This window comes from Hetaerina americana, unplaced genomic scaffold (genome assembly GCF_022747635.1).
Source record: "Hetaerina americana unplaced genomic scaffold, ioHetAmer1.1.p SCAF_21, whole genome shotgun sequence".
In the NCBI taxonomy this organism is placed as follows: Eukaryota; Metazoa; Arthropoda; class Insecta; order Odonata; family Calopterygidae; genus Hetaerina; species Hetaerina americana.
Window position 1 is genome coordinate 3,189,410 of NW_027286775.1, and position 18,484 is coordinate 3,207,893.

Here is an 18,484-nt window from a genome sequence, read left to right on the forward strand (position 1 = left end):
TTTAATTCCCAGGTAATTTGCCACTTGTCTCCAGCAAGAGGCAATTCACTTGATTGCCCACCCTCGAACAGATGTATATACACTATCGTTTTCCTGCCAAGTTCTTTCCTTTTGTCCTTGTGACTGACCATCAGCTTAAATAATTGAGCACCAAATCCCCTGGGTTACATTATGTTTTACTTGCAAAAGTATCGATTTATGGCTATTTTGGGCTTGGAGCATTTGTTTATGGCTTTTCAATATTTCTCAATAGCCATATTTTAAATAGTAATGGGTTTTAGTTCAGAGCCCTGGATGCCATGATACTACAATTTTTGAATGGGGATTGGATGAACTGCGAAGAGCGAGGTAAAGTTCTGTGAGACATTGTCTGAAGTAAGAACACCCAATCTAATTTGGTGGGAAAATATTTTAAATTTGGCATTCAGCTTGGGAGTAATTGACTGTGTGCAGCTTTTCTTTAGTTCACAACTGAGGAACATTCAATTCACTAAACAATGACACTGTAATTATAGGATTTAAAACATCAACAGAATATTCCTGGACATTGTAGTTGACCTTATCTAAGCTTGCAGATTTTCTGGTTGGTGCAGCAGGTGGCACAGTGCAGATTTAAGGGCCGGAGTAAAAGATTAATAAGATCAAGTTAAATACTATAACTTGAATCACATCATATTAGGTGTTCTCACCTTGTTTACAGTATACTTGCCTGGGGATCATAACCTCAAGCTGTAAACATTTTTAATAAAAAAGATGTCTGCTCATTTGATTGCTTAAGAAACCTTTCTTGCTCCCTGTTGACCTTATGAAAAAAATAAGCATTTTACCTAAACCGTGTGCATAGATACTGAAGGATTTGATATGTGTAAGATGTAACCTTCAGGGATATTCCATGAAATCCAGCATACATAGTTACTGTATGAGACACCAGAGGGACATGGATGCCCCATATATCAATAGAAAGGAGACTGCTCTGGGTCCTGAAGTTATGGTTTTGCATATGAATAATACACTGCCTTTGGTGCTAAAAGCTCTCATGAGTACTCTTGTTTTGTTAAACTCAGTAAAAGCACTGAAATATGCCAGGCAATATATTTCTCTCAAACCATCCAAACCCATTCCCCCAACAGTGAATAGCCAAAATATAGAATTTATCAACTCCAAAAAATTTCTTGGCATCCATTTGGAGTCAAACTTGGCAAGGTAAACCCATATAAACTGGCTTTCGGGAAAATTAAGCCTGGCATATTTCCTCCCAAGAACTTTGAAGAACAGTGAGCAAAGATGAGCTAGTAATGCTTTACTAAAGTCTTATCTACTCCGATATTACAAATGGTATCATTCTCTGGAGCTCATCTCCTTTCTGCCAAGTCATATTTGAACTGCAAAAGAAGGCTATTTGCATCCCGTCACATCTAAACCTCCAATTTCATCAACACGTCAAATCTTCCAAGATCTTAGGCTCTTGCCTTTCCCATCCATATACATTCTATTCACGGTAACATATATGAAACCACATTTGTCACACTTCCCATGCAAATTCTTACTACCACTGTTAAATACCAGAGCCCAGGCAAATCTGCATATAGAATCAAACCAAAGCTGCAAGCCTAAGACTCAAATCAATAGGATTTAACCAATATGATATATTACCATAGACATACAAAGGCATACGAGACATTGCACAGTTTAAAAGACAAAAAAAATCCAGGAAAAAATTAATACACCATGTCTGAATTTATTGATGGCAACATATGTGTAAAAGTAAAACCTTCGTATTTATGTATAAGATAAAAATGCATTCATAAGCTTATAATAAAGCCTCATGGATGTGAATATTAATTTAAATGAAGGAGTGAGATATTGCTTGTCAACAAAAATGCAGAGAAAAACACAAATGAACCTCACACGTATTCCAAATTTTTCCCAAAGGTAGGTGTTTTGGCCAGTGAAAATTTGGAATGTCATTTGTGGTGAGAGTCATTTGTGTGTTTCTCTGGGTTTTTGCTGATTAGTGATTTCTCGGTCCTTTGTTTAAATTAGGTTAAAGTCATTTCTTCTCTGTATATGAATGCTTTCAATACCTACTTTGTTTATGTCGTGTCCTATGTTATAGTAGTACACCAAAACTTGGGCCAATATTATTATTATTGTCCTACTAAATGAATACTTCTATATTATTCAGGAATTCATAGAACAATGAAGCTGCATTTCAATTGCTATATATACTGCTATTTCCTATGTAATTGCTACTTTTGTGTATATTTGTATATGAGTGCCTGTATCTGGAAAATTCATCACTTGGTAAATAAACTATTATTATTATCGATATTTAAGTCAATCCCTATGAAAAGGTTAGCAGTATGCTTTTGGAGAAAGTTCAAGACCTCTTCTAGTTTGTTTACAGAAGACAGTAAATTCACCCCAAGATGCATGACATAAGCTGACAGCAATTAAGTTACTGAAAGAAAACAGCAGCAATTTTAAATTGCAGGTCAACACTGAAACACTACACATCTTAAATCTTACACTCTGACATAATTGTCATAAATATGTAGACAACACCATTTTTGAGTTATTGACATCAGTACATTTTGCTAAGATACAATCCTGAACTGTGGTAGACATCCACTTCATCTTCATAAAACCAATCCTCCATTAGAATGAGGATCTTGAACTTTCATGATATCCTACTTGAACTTGATAAAAAGAATAATATGCGAGGTGAGTTCAACAAGTAAGGCGACTTCATATTTCGCAGGCAACATTCATTCAATATTTCCATTTTGCTGTGTTGGTACACATTTCCCAAACATTTGTTTACAGTTTCAACTATATAGCATATTTAGTTTGCTTTGGACATATACGAATGCTGAAGGGGATCGAGATGGTACGGGGACTAATGTACTGGCTTCCCACCCAGACGGCCCGGGGTCAAATCCCGTCGGTGTTGAATATTTTTCCAGAGGCATCTCGATCCCTAGTTGAGGTGCTTTGTGGAGGGCACTTTGAATGCGTACGCCATCCGTCGGATGGGACGTTAAGCCGTGGACCCCTTGGCGCCTTTCGTTAAGAGTAGGCTAATGCCAACACCGGGTTTCTCTCCACCCTTCATCCTTTCCTGTCCATCCCCTATGGCACAAATGACCTCAGCTGTCGGTCGCCTCCCCCTAAACACTACCACTACAAATGTTGAATGAGTGTTTGTGTGCTCGGCGATTTTCTGCTATAAACAATGGATCAAAGAATTTGCATAAATTATTTTGTAAAAAATGGAATTAAGTGCTCCAAAACGCTTGACATGTTGACAGTGGCACACGGTAAGTCTGATCTGAGTAAAAAATATGTTTATAAGTGGTACAAGCTCTTCCAAGATGGCCGAGAAGATGCCAATGACGAACCTTGCTCTCGACGCCTTAGCGTGTCAACAACATAGGAAAACGTTGAGGCAGTGAAGAAAATTGTTTTGAAAAATCGTCGAATCACTATTAGAGAAGTTGCTGAGGATGTTGACATATTGGTTGGCTTGTACCATGCAATTTTTTTGATGTTTTTGACAAGAGACGTGAGTCAGCGAAGTTCATTCCGAAACCGCTTAATTTTGACCAGAAGAACCATCGCATGAGCATCATCTCAGGAGCCGTTGAATGATGTCAATGATGATCCTGATTTGCTCAAGAGGATCATAATTAGTGACCAATCATGGCTATATGGTTATGACATCGAAAAAAAAAGCCTAATCGTCCCAATGGAAGAATCCAGACCAAAAAAAGCATGCCAAGTTTGATTAAATGTCAAGGTTTTGCTCACTGTTTTCTTCGATTACCGTGGCATAGTGCATCAGGAGTTCTTACCACAACGTCATACGGCCAATAAGGACTATTGTATTAAATTGTTCCCGGCTCAACCTTGTGGAAATTCATTTTAATGAAATTAAGAATACAACGTAACTTTCCACTGTCCTTTATTAGCGTCATGTGGTTAATGATTTATGGTTTGAATACCTCTCCCCAATGCTGGAAGTACCCCTTTCCCTCACAGATAGACCCGACAAACCCCCCCACCCCACCCCACTCTAAACCAACCAAGCACCTGTCCTGACACTTAACACCCCTCTTCCCCCTCCCCATCAACGCCAATCGCAACTCCATTTTCTTTCGCCTCCTCCTCGTCCCCCCCCTCTCTCACCCACCCCTCCTCTCCCTCATGACTGGTATATAAGTGAACTGCGACTGATTTATTTTGTACCTGATGATGACGCTCGAGCGTTGAAACCGGTTGTACGCTAATAAAGGACAGTGAAAAGTCACTTTGTATTCTTAATTTCATTAAGGACTGTTATCTTGAAATTATGCACTGTTTGCTGGAAGCAATGCAAAAGAAACGTCCGGAACTGTGGAAAAACATTCATGGCTTTTGCATCACAATAATGGAACTGCACACTCATCGTTACTTGTGAGAAATCTTTTGGCCAAAAACAACAACACACAATCACGCCTCAGCCACCATATTCGGCCCCCTGCGACTATTTCCTGTTCCCGAAACTGAAAAGATCTATGAAAGGACGGAGATTTGTAATAACTGAGGAGATAAGGACTGCATTGCTAGGAGAGCTAAAGGCTCTCCCAATAAGTGCTGATAAGAATTGCTTCGAGGATTGGAAGAAGCGTTGACACAACTGCATTAAATCTGGGGTGGGGGGATTACTTTGAAGGGACAATTTGAATATTGAAGAATACATGAATATTTTTTCATAACATATGAAGTCACCTTGCTTTTTGAGCACACCTCGCAATTGGTGTTTTCTATGGGCTGGTTTCTATGGTTTTATTGATAAAAAGGCTTATGGATCAGTTGATTACATAGTATTACTGAGGAAACTTAAGAATAATGGAATCTCTGGGATAGCCAACCACTGGTTAAAATCTTTTTTAACGGGAAGATCACAAGTAATTAAATTGTACTCAGCTGAATTGAAATCATTCACAAACTCAAACTCCTTGATGATTGACAGTGGAAAGATACATTGTATTCTTCATTTAATTGAGAAAGGTGTTCTTCAAGTCTAAACTGTGCCCCCTGCTTTCTTTCTATTAATAAACAACCTTCCTAATTATTTCGTCAATGTATATTTATGCAGATGATCGAACTCACCTAATTTCTTTGAAGAACCTACACCATGCCATAGTGCATAGGAACATGGACTCTATGAGTAAATTGTGTGAAGATAGTTTGGTTTTTATTAACAATGAGAAAACAACATTTATTCAATTTCATCCCCACTAAAGAAAAATTACAGCCTCCCCTCTTTTGAGGATAAATGGTTCATCTATTGAGGGCCCTACGTACTGTATCAAAATTCTGATGGATACATATTCATAAGCCAATCCTGGGATGCTAATGTTGATTACCTATGCCCTCAAGTTGTCACAGGATGATGCTACCTTCTGAGAAAAATTGTGATCCTGGTTGACACTGCTACTGCTCTCTCATTCGATTATGAATTTATTCACAATAGACTGAAATATGGCATTGCCGTCTGGGGACACTCATATCATTTCATGCACCTCTTTAGACTGCAAAAATGGGCGGTAAGAATCCTCGGAAAAGTTTCAAGGGCAAGCAGTGACAATAAAAGAATCAACATTCTAACTCTTCCCTGTTTGTACACGTTCCATACTATAATCTTTGTAAACCAAAGCTGATGCCCATGGGTATAAAAGAATATGTAGCAATGGCTTTAGATTAAGAGCCTGCAGCTCATCCATGTTTGTTACGAACATTGGATGTTCTGGTGTGAAATTCTTGATAGCACTACCGAAAAAATTAAGGGAAATAGATAATTTTTTGTTATTTAAGGCTAAACTATATCAATTCCTTTGTGATCATCAATGTATGTATTGTATAGTGAATTAATTCATACCCCTTTCTCTAGGTAAATGAATTCCTTCATAAATAACTCTTGTTACTTCTCACGACTCGTTTTGGGTTTTTACTCCGTACACTTACTTATATAAATATTTTGAGATATATGTTTACTCTGTAATATCCACTCTGTGATGTCTGCAAAGAATATGAGCAGACAATGTGACATGCTCCATACTTATTTCAAGCGTGCCTTATAAGAACCCATACACATTATTGTTATGGGGGTTTGGTGGCCGAACAATAACCAACTTCGTTGGTTCCACTTTTACATCTACTAACATTATTCAACACCACTTACCCGCTCTATGTAGTTCACTATGCTTCTTCTGACCTTTTGGTTCGATTTTCCAGCCACCTTTCACTGGTTCTCTTCCTCTCAGTTCGTACTCTATAAATATCACCCCAGTAATCTCCAATAATCTTCCATCTCATTGTGCACAGCCCTCAAATATCCATATTTGCTCCCTTCATCTCCTCCTTTACATTTCCTTATTTCCTTGCTCGCCGAACTGTGTGTTGTTGCTGCTCGACATTCCTCCCAGAGTGTACGCGTTTACATACATATAGTGCATAATCTAGATACCATTCAGTCAAATAAAAAGGATTATTATTATTAAGTAACCAACCGGTTGGTTAAGGTAGGTTTCAGGATGGACACAACTACCAAATAAATATTTTGTGACTCCTAACAAAACACAAAATCCAGCAACCTACTCTACATCAGGTCCCTCTCCATCTCTAAGTACTTTCTTCCTCCCTTCATCCCGTCCAACATCCCTATCCTGTTCCTTCCCTTTCCTCGTTTGCCTAACATTCTACCCTCTATCACAGTCTTCAACATCCCACTGCCGGTCAATACCCCTTCATCAACTTTTCCTGCCTCCATAGGATTTCTCCCAACAAACCCCTCTCTTCGCCCACCATACCAAGTACTTCCTCATTTGTTTTATTCTCTGCCCATTTCACCTTTTCCATTCTTCTCCACACCCACATTTCAAAACCTCCAGTCTACGTCTATCATCCTGCTTCAGTGACCACGTTTCCGTGCCGTACATACTGTAGCTACGCTCCATATCAAAGTTTTTATGAGTCTTTTCTTAATATCCTTACTCAATGTCCCTGTCATCAACTCTCTCCTCCTTGTGAAAGCCTCTTTGCCTAGCGCAATTCTTCTCCTTACGTCCCTACTACTTTGACCGAGTTGGCCCAAAACAATACCAAGATATGTAAACTGTTCTACCTGCTCTAGTTTTTGCCCTCCTATTTTAATGTTTAGCTTAGCCTTTTTCTTTCTGGAAAATTGCATAACCTTTGTTTTATATAAAGGATATGCATTCTTATATTTTGATGGTCATGTCACCTCCATTGAATGGAGAAGGATGACATTCTCAGAGTGAAGGTGAGGAGGAGCAGGCTTTGGATAGAGGGGGTCAAAATAAGAGAGGTGGAGGGATGTCTTGGTGGTGGAGAGGGTGCGAATTTTGGCTATTGTTTAGCACAGGTGATTCAACTGCCCTTAGCAGATAAATATGTGACTACTCCCATGTTCTCACCTCGCTGACTCTGGGAAGACTTCTATTGCTATGTATGTAAGTGGGGAAAGTATCAAATGATTGATTCTGGGGGGCAATATATTAAGGATTTGGATGACTGAGGAAATAAGGAGATTTTGTGACGTAGCACTGATTGCTGATATGGATGGAAATGGTGGTCATGCATTCATCAATGTATAAAAAGGGCAGAAGTTGTAGGAGTGTCAGCTTATGACATTTTCAAATCAAAAGGGGCCATTGAGGTGTGCTTGGGAGAAGAGAAACTGTGGAGCAGAGAAGAGGGTAGCCATTTACACTTCAGGCGGTAGCAGACTGAGGACTGTGGGGGAGGTGGGAAATGGGGCAAAGTGGGAATCTTGTGGATTTTAGTAGACCCCACAGACTTGCATTTCAAAGAATCAACAAAGAAGGGCTCAACATACTAAATGCTTCCAGTTTGTCAGTGCTACAAACTGCACAGCCAGTAAGGATGAATAGTGCTAGTGCAGGGATGTGCAATTTGTCCATCTCACAACTTTCATGGCATACTGTGGTGGCAAGTGGAAACCTGATGCTCACTGTCTGCCATTATTAGTTCATATCTCATCAAAGCATACATGCAGGGATTAATGCCATCTTTACCTAATTTCCATTACTGCCATGGGCATGAAAACAGTATTTTGCATGACAGTTGGTAGATGACATTTTTGAAAGTGCAAGTACTTTAGGAAAGAGTGCTCGGTGCTTGACAGGAATGTAAGGGGCAGAGGAAAGTGGACAACTTACGACATGGGGTGTATGCACAGAGAGAGGTGGGGTGGGGGTTGCTCATAAAAGATGATGGGGAATAATTGGGTGTGATGTGAAGTGAACACATGGCTACTCAGAGGGGAATTTTAACTCTTGAACAATAGATTTGTGTGCACGGGGAAAGTTAGTGGTAGCCATATTTAAAACAAATGAAATGAAAATATGGATAGAGGAGGAATGTGATGGGAGTATTCCAGAAATAATAATTAACATTGTGTGAAATTTGAACACCTCATCGTAATAGCAGTCATGTTTTGATTTTCAAGATAATCTTACAGTTCAAGCTGTGCCACAACTGATTTGAAAAAAATTAACACTCACTTGAAAAAAAAATCACATCACTAACCATTTTCAACTCGATAGCTAAAGGTTCTTGGTTGTGAGTGGGCAACATTTTCATAATTTCCACCAATGATCAAAGAGCAGCCATCACATTCCTCCTAAAAATGATGGAAAAACTACAAGCATCTATAACAAATCAAAAACTTGCATGGTATTTTAATGATCAGATAAAATAGCATAGAGATTTTACTTGGAAAATATGGAAGAGTAGTAAAGCTTTTAAAGTTGGTTTATTTTTAACGAGGATATTTTCAAGTCCAATTTGGTTGGTCCCTTCAATATCAATATAATGAGATTTTTACTTTTGGGTAATGGGGACACCAACTAATAACACAGTAATATACAAAAAGGACACATTCTTGTTGAACATTTCAATGGCACATATACCTACAGTGAAATGTTGATAATCAGCTTTTTACTGTGTACATTTAATCATAACAATATTTGGTATTACAGTTAGGATTTCAGTTATTATAAGGAATAATTATAGACAATATCTGCCAAGTATTCAATTCAATTTCAACATTAAAATAAACTTCAACAAACAGCTATCTATAAATGAAAGGAATGCTATACCCCTTGAAAGATATCACTAAACAGAGAAACATAACTACATATAATTTTTTCCATCCATACAAATCAGAGTTTTAAAACAAAATTAAACTTTTCTTAGGTGTACCTCATACTGGTGAAATACAATCAAATACTAATCAGAACAATGAAATGACAATGCTTAATGTTGCTGAGATTATTACATTTCAGAGATTATATTTGGTACTTACTGTAAAGTAGAAGGCACCGACATACAATGTTTTCACAATACGCAAATGAAAGATGGAAAAGTGACAAAGGGCTGCAAGAGAAACAGCAAGACACATAACATCAAGCAACTGCTATTAATATTGGTGAAATCTTTCTATTTTCATGGCTAAAGCCTGAGGCAAATGAGCATCAAATCATATTCACAACCATTTCACAATATATACCAAGTCCTAATGCAGCTAGCTATAGGCTTTGCTTTATTCTTAAAGATAGCTCTGAAATATTAGTTCAGCTCAACATTCGCTTTAACACATGACATACTTATTTTGCCAGAGCAAGTATCACCTGAGGGCATACATTTCCACACAAATTGGTCATACATACAGAATAAATCAACAAGTCACATTGCCATTTCCTTAATAAATACAGATATGTGTTTAAATTAAGAACAGCACCAATACTTTTTTATTTTGTTGCCAAAGCATATAGGCATTATGAAAAATAAATTAATAAATATATAATTAACATTAAGTTCTGTTATAACCGATTTTCACATGGAAAAAAATATACATACATTAACACACACATCTTTACCTTGCCCTTGTTGAGACTATTCACAATTATGCTTGTTCACTAAGGAGTGACTGTAAATTATCAACTTTACACATTATGCATGTAGGTATGAATGGGTGTGTGTGTGTGTGTATATATATATATATATATATATATATGTATATATATGTATATATATGTATATATATGTATATGATTTTATATATATATATATATATATATATATATATATATATATATATATATATATATATATATATATATATATTTATATATGATAAAATCTTAATTGAATTTGAGGGGTTGGTGGTTATTGCCTTCAGAAAATTAACAAAATAAATGCAAAATGCAAAAAGTTGTGAATAGGCACACAAATGAATACTTTACAAATTCTTTGCTGTGAAGTGCTTATTCACTAGGGAAGAATACAAAATATTTCATGGTATACTTTCTAGGCACTTACAGATACGAATCCAAGTTTGAAGACCCTGAAAGTACAAAAAGAAGTATTAAAAATAAGAATAGATGTTTGCATAATTTCATGTTTATGCATATTTTGACAATTGCATTAGATTATAAGGTTCCTCTTAAAACATCAGAACTGTTTGATTTCACTTAGTAAGGGGTTAGAATTTGGGAATTTATTCGAATCCTTAACCAAATTCATAAAATCTCAAATCCCTGTTCAGTGGATTATATATGCGCTGCACCAATTGTTAACAATGCATCCACAGAAAGGTGTGTATTACTCTAACATCCATCTTCACCCTACAAAGAGAAGACTTTCCATTGTCTGATTTACTTTAAATTCTGAGTAATAATAAGCAAATCAGCCAACCTTCAACTGGGTAGCAGCCAAAGGGTTTTTGAAAATTCCATGCAAGGTCAAAGAGATGGCATGAAAGTTGCGCACAAAATCAATTTCAATTAGTTGCTTCACTTGAAGGAACACAGACCTATTTTCATCCAGCTCAGCCTATTAATCTTGAGTTTAGAGTTGGTTTGAATTGAGCAATTTGATTGACTCCCAAAAAATGGATAGAAGAGAATTTGGTGAGTTTGTCAAACATTATGGTGAATACTCTGGGCCATTGATTAGAATGGTTTATTGGCAGTTTCTGAGTTGTCAGGGTGACCTCACGAGCAAGAGTGACTCTGAACCTTCTGAACACCCTCTTGAGGTTGATACTCCAGAAATAATCAATCAAATACATGATATAGGGAGGTGAACGACAGAAACAATGCACGAGTGTCATTTGTTTCAGAATCTTTCCCGTAAAGTGAAACACTCGTTAAACAAAACAATTTTTTACATGGAAATTAATGTAAAAGAAAATAATGCATTTCAAGCCAAAAAAATTACCTGCAAGGTATATTCACAGAAAATTATAAAGATGTTGTTCAGGATTATGCATTGCCTTCATCTTTCTTCCATGAAAGTATGAACAAAACTGGAATGCAAATTTGATTTGTAGAAAACAATAAAGAATAAAAATAATTATTCCTAATTCTTTTTTACAAGAAAGCTGTCCTGAGACATTTGATGACGTAATGCATCAAAACCTGGTCATATAATAAATCTTATCAAGTGAAAAATTGCAACCATATTTTCTTTATTAAAGATATTTGTTTTTACCGATGCTAAACAATTTTAGCTAAGGCAACATAGCATTATCATTGGATAAATTTATAGTGCAATGATTTCCACGTAACATTTAGCCGCTTTTCTTGACTCTTACACTTCTTGAAGACTCTTGGAGTTTCTCTATGGTAAACAAGCAGGGATTTAATTTTCAATCCATCACTTGAATTGGCATAAGATAGCAGCGTGAGATGGTCTTTCATTAGCTTGTGGGTGGGCAATGCTAAGTGAGTAGAATGTTGAAATCTGCTTTTGTATTCCTTAAAAAACAATGCCGCTGGACAAATCAGATTTTTTTCCCATGAAAACATTTTGTGAATGCTAAAACCAATTGTAGGAATGGCTGCTGGCTTGTCCACGAACTTGAAGATGTCCACATTGTCCGCAGAATGAAATTTCTTGCAAATGTTCATGCGCTAGGAGCTATGCCTAGTGTGGGTAATGTCATTTCACTGCATTTCTTCAACAAAGGGGAAAATATTAACAAAGAAGTTCATTTGCATGTTCTGACAAATATAGTGAAGCCGTGGATGGAAACTTGGTTGTCTGACAACATTGATTTGTTTTGGTCCAAAGAATTCTGGTCTCCCAAAATAGCCCATATTAAAATCCTTTGGACTACTAAGTGTGGAGCATAATCGAAAGGGTCATCAACTAGTCCAGACATCCAAATGTTGTGTCAGTGAGGGCCATTATTGGAATGACATTCAACAATATGGACGTGACACGTTAAAATGGGCCTGCAAATACTTCAGACCAAGAATGGAGGCCATGATTCCAGCAAGTGAATACAACCAAGCAAGGGAATACATTGAATAAGTTTGCTGCTCATAATCATACAAACAATTAAGCACAATAATGTTGTAAACATTTTCATTTTCGTAATAAAACCAGACAGTCAACACGAAGTACTACCTGGGGGCTATGTAACACCTAAGAGAGAGAATCAGATGAAAACTGCCTGAACTTTGGAGGAGTGGCAAGTGGTTTTTTCACCATGACGGCTCATTTGTCACCCAGAACTCGTGAGTTTTGAGCCAAAAACAAGGCCACTGCGCTTCCCCACCCATCCTACTCACCAGACCTGGCCCCATGTGACTTTTTCCTGTTCCAAAAACTAAAAACCCTGCTCAAATGAAAAAGATTTGCCACCATTCTAGAGATGGAGAAACATTCGATATGGGAGCTTATGAGACCTTAGATATGCAGCAAATTCCAAAGCATGACCCCAGAAATATTGGAGGATGAGCTTCAAGCTCTGGATGCTATAATGGGGTCTCAGAGCAGGAAAATTCGGCCATTTATTGATCAGTGTCCAGCCTGTCTACCGAAAGTACACTTTACAAATGTACAGTTACAATATTTTCCCGGTAATTGTAATAGTGAGCTCCACCCACTGGATTAACGTATGATTCACTCATTTAGGGTGCATTATCGCAGAGTGATTGTGCAGAAATTTCATGCCTCTGCATGATTGCGGTAGGAATATGAAGGGAATCAAATTGAATGCACTGGATGCTTTACACTCCATATCATGGGCTTAGATGCAAGTCAAGGATTCTACAATATATAACTATTTTAGGAAGGCGGGATTTTATTTTAATTGTGATGATGGAATTCCAGGTGATGGCATGCATGATAAAGATGATGCTACAGACAATGACTACAGTAATTAAGCACCCAAACAATAATAATGCTATACAGATGCCCTTGGTACATTAACAAGAAGAATACCACACATACCTTACGTGACATTTTGATTTGAAGGACGATATATGATGCTAGAGTTTCCCGGAGATCTACTGCTTTCTGTGACTGAAATCTCTCTATGTCCACAAGAGCCTTTCCTGAGAATGTACTGCAACACAAAGGCAAAATTCATTATTTTAAAATATACCCTCGATCATAGGATTTAGCATATTCCACTGAACTAATCTGTCTAACTCATTCAACTGAAACAATAAACTTCCAATGACTGTCAACGCATGCAATTAAGCACCATTTAACCCAGCCCTTGAATAAAAAAATCATTCAACTTGAAAGGCCTTGTACTCAACACAAAATGGATAAAAGTAAAAAATATTCTTACTAGAACTGCACTAGAAACCAGTGGCGACAAGTGAGCACATCTTCTGTGCACACAATTGCATTGCATCCTTTTGAATTTTTACAGACTCAGTGTTTTCTGACGACATCATTTTTCATTAGACTACATCTATGGATCAAGTTATCTAGGGTACTTTATCAGATTGTTATATGACACTGAGTATCTTTCAGGAGAAGATCCCATCCTATAGATTCATTGGATATTTCCAAGACACGGTGAAAAATTATCAAAACTCACAAACTTCAAAGGCCATATACTTGTAGATATTCAGTGATACACATTCCAAACAAAACTCAATGAAATGCAGAAATTTGAACGTCAGTATTTGAATGAGGGGAATTTAAGGGCATTTAGAATTAATTTTTATCCTCAGATGACCAAGAATAACATTCATACAATGTTTTCCACAAATTTAATAACCTCCTTTCATTGTAAATTCACAAATCTAAATGAATATACATTATTAAATCTAACTTTTGGAACAGAAGTCATACATGGAAAAAATATGGGCATCAGATGTACAATCACTTGCAAATTTACAAATCATCTTTGTCAGTTTTACTTGGCCTAATTAGATCATTAAAAAATCATTTAAAATTGAAGTAAAATCACACGTAAATGAGGTCAATAATATAAGAGAAAGTGTTATGGGATGAACCATAATTTATCCACCGGTGAAATTGTGAGAGCCTTCTTTGGAGGAAAATATTAATTCTTGTCTTGTCTCATTCCCGAAGTTCTTTTATCATGCTCAATGCAAATGTCATCTCTGGGTCACATTTTGTCAACTTCCCAGCCATTTGTGAGAGATGCTGCAAGCACACAGCAAGTGGTGTCAGCTCAGCTGCGTGTGAGGATCTGCTATGTCCTTGACGTTTTAAGTGTGCCCAAAATAGTCAAGAAGCTGTCAGGGTGTGTAAATGTAGGAACCTCATTCAAATTCTACATTTCAATCAACAAGTGCCATTTCTTGATTACTCTGTTGTTACTTTTCTGGAATTAATTACAAGTAGCGGGCCCATTCGGCTGCAATATTCATTGCCTAATAATTCTTTAATTGATAAAGTGCAATCAAGTGCAGTTCATGCATTATTTCCATACATAACTAGGCTCCTGTAACTACAATTACAAAACTGTCTCAAACGTTCTCCAGGATATAGTGGATAATTAGTGCACCATAGAATGAAAGCACTTTGCAATGCCTTTTGTTAATAGCAGGTATCTGTGGCTGGTGTCACTATTCCATCTAGAATACAAAATACCAGTTTTACAAATATCAGGGACATCTGTACCAGGTGCAGAGAAACAAAATTTTACTGTTCGTGGACTTCCATAAAGAGAGAAAAATTTTGTATTCACATTAATTAAAATAAATATTTTATATCATATTAATACGCTATAAAAAAAACCATTCACACAGTGATCAACCCGAGGGTCGGTTTAGTAGGTGATGGTAGAGTTCACCCAGTAATAAGCCCGAAGGCGTGTGAAATTCGCACATCATGGTAGGGGGGCCAGTTCCTTTCCCTGTGCCGGTTATGGTTTCCCAGGAAGATCTGGTACCCGAAAAATCACATAGCTTGGGTGGAGCTGCAGGTGCCCAGAGTGCCTTGCCCGGGAATTGAACCCGGGACCCTCCGGTCAGCAGTCCAACGCCAACCCACTTAATATGTATCCTTTAAAATATCATTGGTTCATCACCAGCATCGCATTGCAAGTTTAACACATTTTGCGTACCAGGTACCTGGTGATGACACTTAAGTGTTGAAACTAGTAGTGTACGAAAATAAAAACAGAGGAAAATACATTGCGTTCTTCATTTAATGAACATGATCTTCCACAAAGTTGAGCCATAAACAATGGAATACAATCATCCTCTGCTTTTGAGTTGTGAGTGTTCATGTGTGTTGGTGATGACCTCTTCACTCAACATGAATTGTTTTCTGCCAAACCATTTTTTCAAGTTTGGAAAAAAATAAAAAAGCCAATGGGGGCAACACTTGATGAATACACTGGATATTGTAATGATTTAATCTTTTATTCCATAATTTGCCATCGGAACTGGACAGGGGTGCACCTGTGCATTGCCTTGGTGGAAGGGAATTTTTTTCTTCAAGACATGGGAACTTTTTTCCTTGATTTCTACGCTCAACAGGTGCAAGAGCAATGCACAATACTCTCTCCATTTAGCATTTGACATTTTTGCTAGTAATCAACGCAGACGATTCCATGAGCCTTCCAAACAACCATGGTACTCATTACCTTGTTGGCTGATTTCAACGCCTTGGCCTTCTTCAGAGCTGGATCGCCTTTAGAAACCCACTGTTTCGACTGTTCCTTACTCTTTGGAGTCTAACAGTATATTTTTGTCCACAGTTATGTATCCACGCTGAAACTTATCAGTATTTTGATTGAAAGGTGCCAAACCAATCTCTGAATCAACCACACAATTGCATTTATTCTTCTATGATAGCAAATACCTAGATGATTTTCACATCCAATTGTTCATCCAAAATTGAACACAATGTACCATAAGATGCCTGCATATGCCTGAGGCCTTAAATATTATGTGAACTTTGATTTGTTGATCACTCAGCACCATATCATGGATTTTGTCAATCATGTCAGAGAGAACCACTTCCACTGGGTGTTCCAATTGATGGTCGTCATTTGTGGATGTGACATGAACTTCATCCAACTCGGCTCTGATCTCTTTTGGTGTCATGTAATAGAAGTTATTTATCACTGTACAAAACTCATTTCTTTCCATTTTTGTACATAAACAAAAGTTTGTTGGTATGATTGACTATGAACATTAAAGCACGTGATGGATGCAGGCGAAACTTTAACAGCAGTCCAGTAAAAGATGAGCGTTGCTAAAAGCAAACCTTTTTCGATACTACGAGAGCCATCCCTTGGATTTTCTAAGGACTTATTGAAGGACCCACATAAATTGATGATAAATGATGAGTTATGGACAAAAGATTGAATACTTGTTATGTTAGATTTTAGCAACGTCTTCGGGCTCACTAGACTTTGATATCCTTCTGCAAAATTAAGGTGCATGGGCTTTTCTGCTTTGGCTACTAATTGGATTAATGCATAGCTATCAGATATCGACAACAACGCACGCTCATCATGGGTAAAGGTTTAAAGAGTTGGCCCCAAGGATCAACCCTTGGTCTACTCTTATTTTTGTTGTCCATCAATGATTCATTATTCCCATTGGTATAACCATGAGTTGTTGCCTTATTAACTTTATTTCGTACTCACAAGGCAGTTTTCGTGCTATTATAGGTCTGATATATGCACAGATCATTTCTCTTCATGAATCTCTAGCAACATGACACATTGTAATTTTATTTTATTTCGCACTTTACTTACAATCGCTGAGACAATTTCTACACTTTGTTGTTATGATTGTTATTGTATTTATGCATGCAAATGACGAAGGGACTATCTAGTCTCATTTTTGGCCCCAATGGAGATGTTTAATTATTAACCTTCCCTTTCTTCCTTGTCGTCAGTCCCTCATATTTTTGGGATGGCAGGCAAACAGTACCATTGGCTCCCCGGAGGGAAAAAGGTATTGGAGAGCTGTCGCTCTAAATTTCTGTACTACTGCACGAGTTAATGTAAGATAGATTTCTTCCAAGTTTTGTTTAGTTTAGATCAGCAAATAAACTATAATAATGGCTAACAGTGTCAAAGCACTTTAAATACCATTCTATACAAATGAACTGCATGCAGTCATTATGGGGAGAGAAAGGAAGGAAAACTTCAATTCTATAATTTAAAATAGAAAACTGGGAGGCGGGTCAGTCTTGAACAGCGTGCATCATTCTCCTGAATGGCTTTGTACATTTATTGACATTGGATGAGTAAAATGAGTGCGTGCCCATGGCAAAGAGGGCATCGTTCAAACTATCCCATGCAGGGAGTGGATTGAGACTCACTTGAGTCTGTCCCGAGCCACTTTGACGGAGCTCCTCCCCTCCTCAATCCTCTCGTCCAATGCACTCACTTTCAGCTCCCTCACCTCATCAGTGTCAACGGACCCAAACAGACGACACATCAACCCCACTTTCCCTGAAATACAATCAAAACTATCATCATTCCTATAAAGAGAGTGAACAATCATTATGCATAGAGTAACTAGGTTACACTATTTCATATTCAGTAATTCATTATTTAAGGTAAAAAATCATTTCTCAAGGTTTATGGAGATATCTGCTGGGTTGTTAGAAGCATGTCTCTTATTCATTCAGCATGATAAGTTGAATTTTAATGGTAATAATCACCATGACACCATTCATGGTAGAATAAGTTGCAGTTACTCCGATGAATGATCCAAGTTTAACATAATTTGCATTTATAGAAATGTGCAGTTTATTTCTCCAATGTAAAGGACACATCAGGGAATTGATATCAATGTCAATGTTTTTATGAATACCAAAATTTATATTGACCAATGACAACGTTTTTGCATGCATGACTACCGAGAAAGATCTACTGCAGTTTAAGTGCCAACAACTGAACATTATGCGTAGCAAAATTGCTGACACTGCATGTCACTATGGGAGGACGAGGTCCAGGGATTGCCAATTTCCCTTAAAATGCGGCCTCAATCAGATCCTCCTTAACTCTCCGAATACAGAAATACCCCCTTCTGGTCAGAGATAGCCCACTGTTTATGTTTCAATAACATTTAACGTAGCAAAAAGTGTCGACTGTCTCTACAAAATACATTTCTTGATAGGTCATCAAGGTCACCAAAACTATAGCTTA

General features: G+C 37.4%; 1 protein-coding gene across 1 annotated transcript in view; it reads right to left on the reverse strand.

Annotated features, from left to right (window-relative positions):
* Nucleotides 1-10,231: 10,231 nt before the first annotated feature.
* Nucleotides 10,232-18,484, reverse strand: part of LOC139688624 (sorting nexin-4-like) — a 32,369-nt gene continuing 24,116 nt past the window's right edge. The window contains exons 9-11 of the mRNA XM_071586179.1: nucleotides 17,653-17,785; nucleotides 13,333-13,447; nucleotides 10,232-10,435 (exon numbers count right to left, since the gene is read on the reverse strand). Coding sequence (XP_071442280.1) covers nucleotides 10,385-10,435; nucleotides 13,333-13,447; nucleotides 17,653-17,785 — 299 coding nt within the window. The 3' untranslated portion in view covers nucleotides 10,232-10,384. The remainder of the gene's footprint in view (nucleotides 10,436-13,332; nucleotides 13,448-17,652; nucleotides 17,786-18,484) is intronic.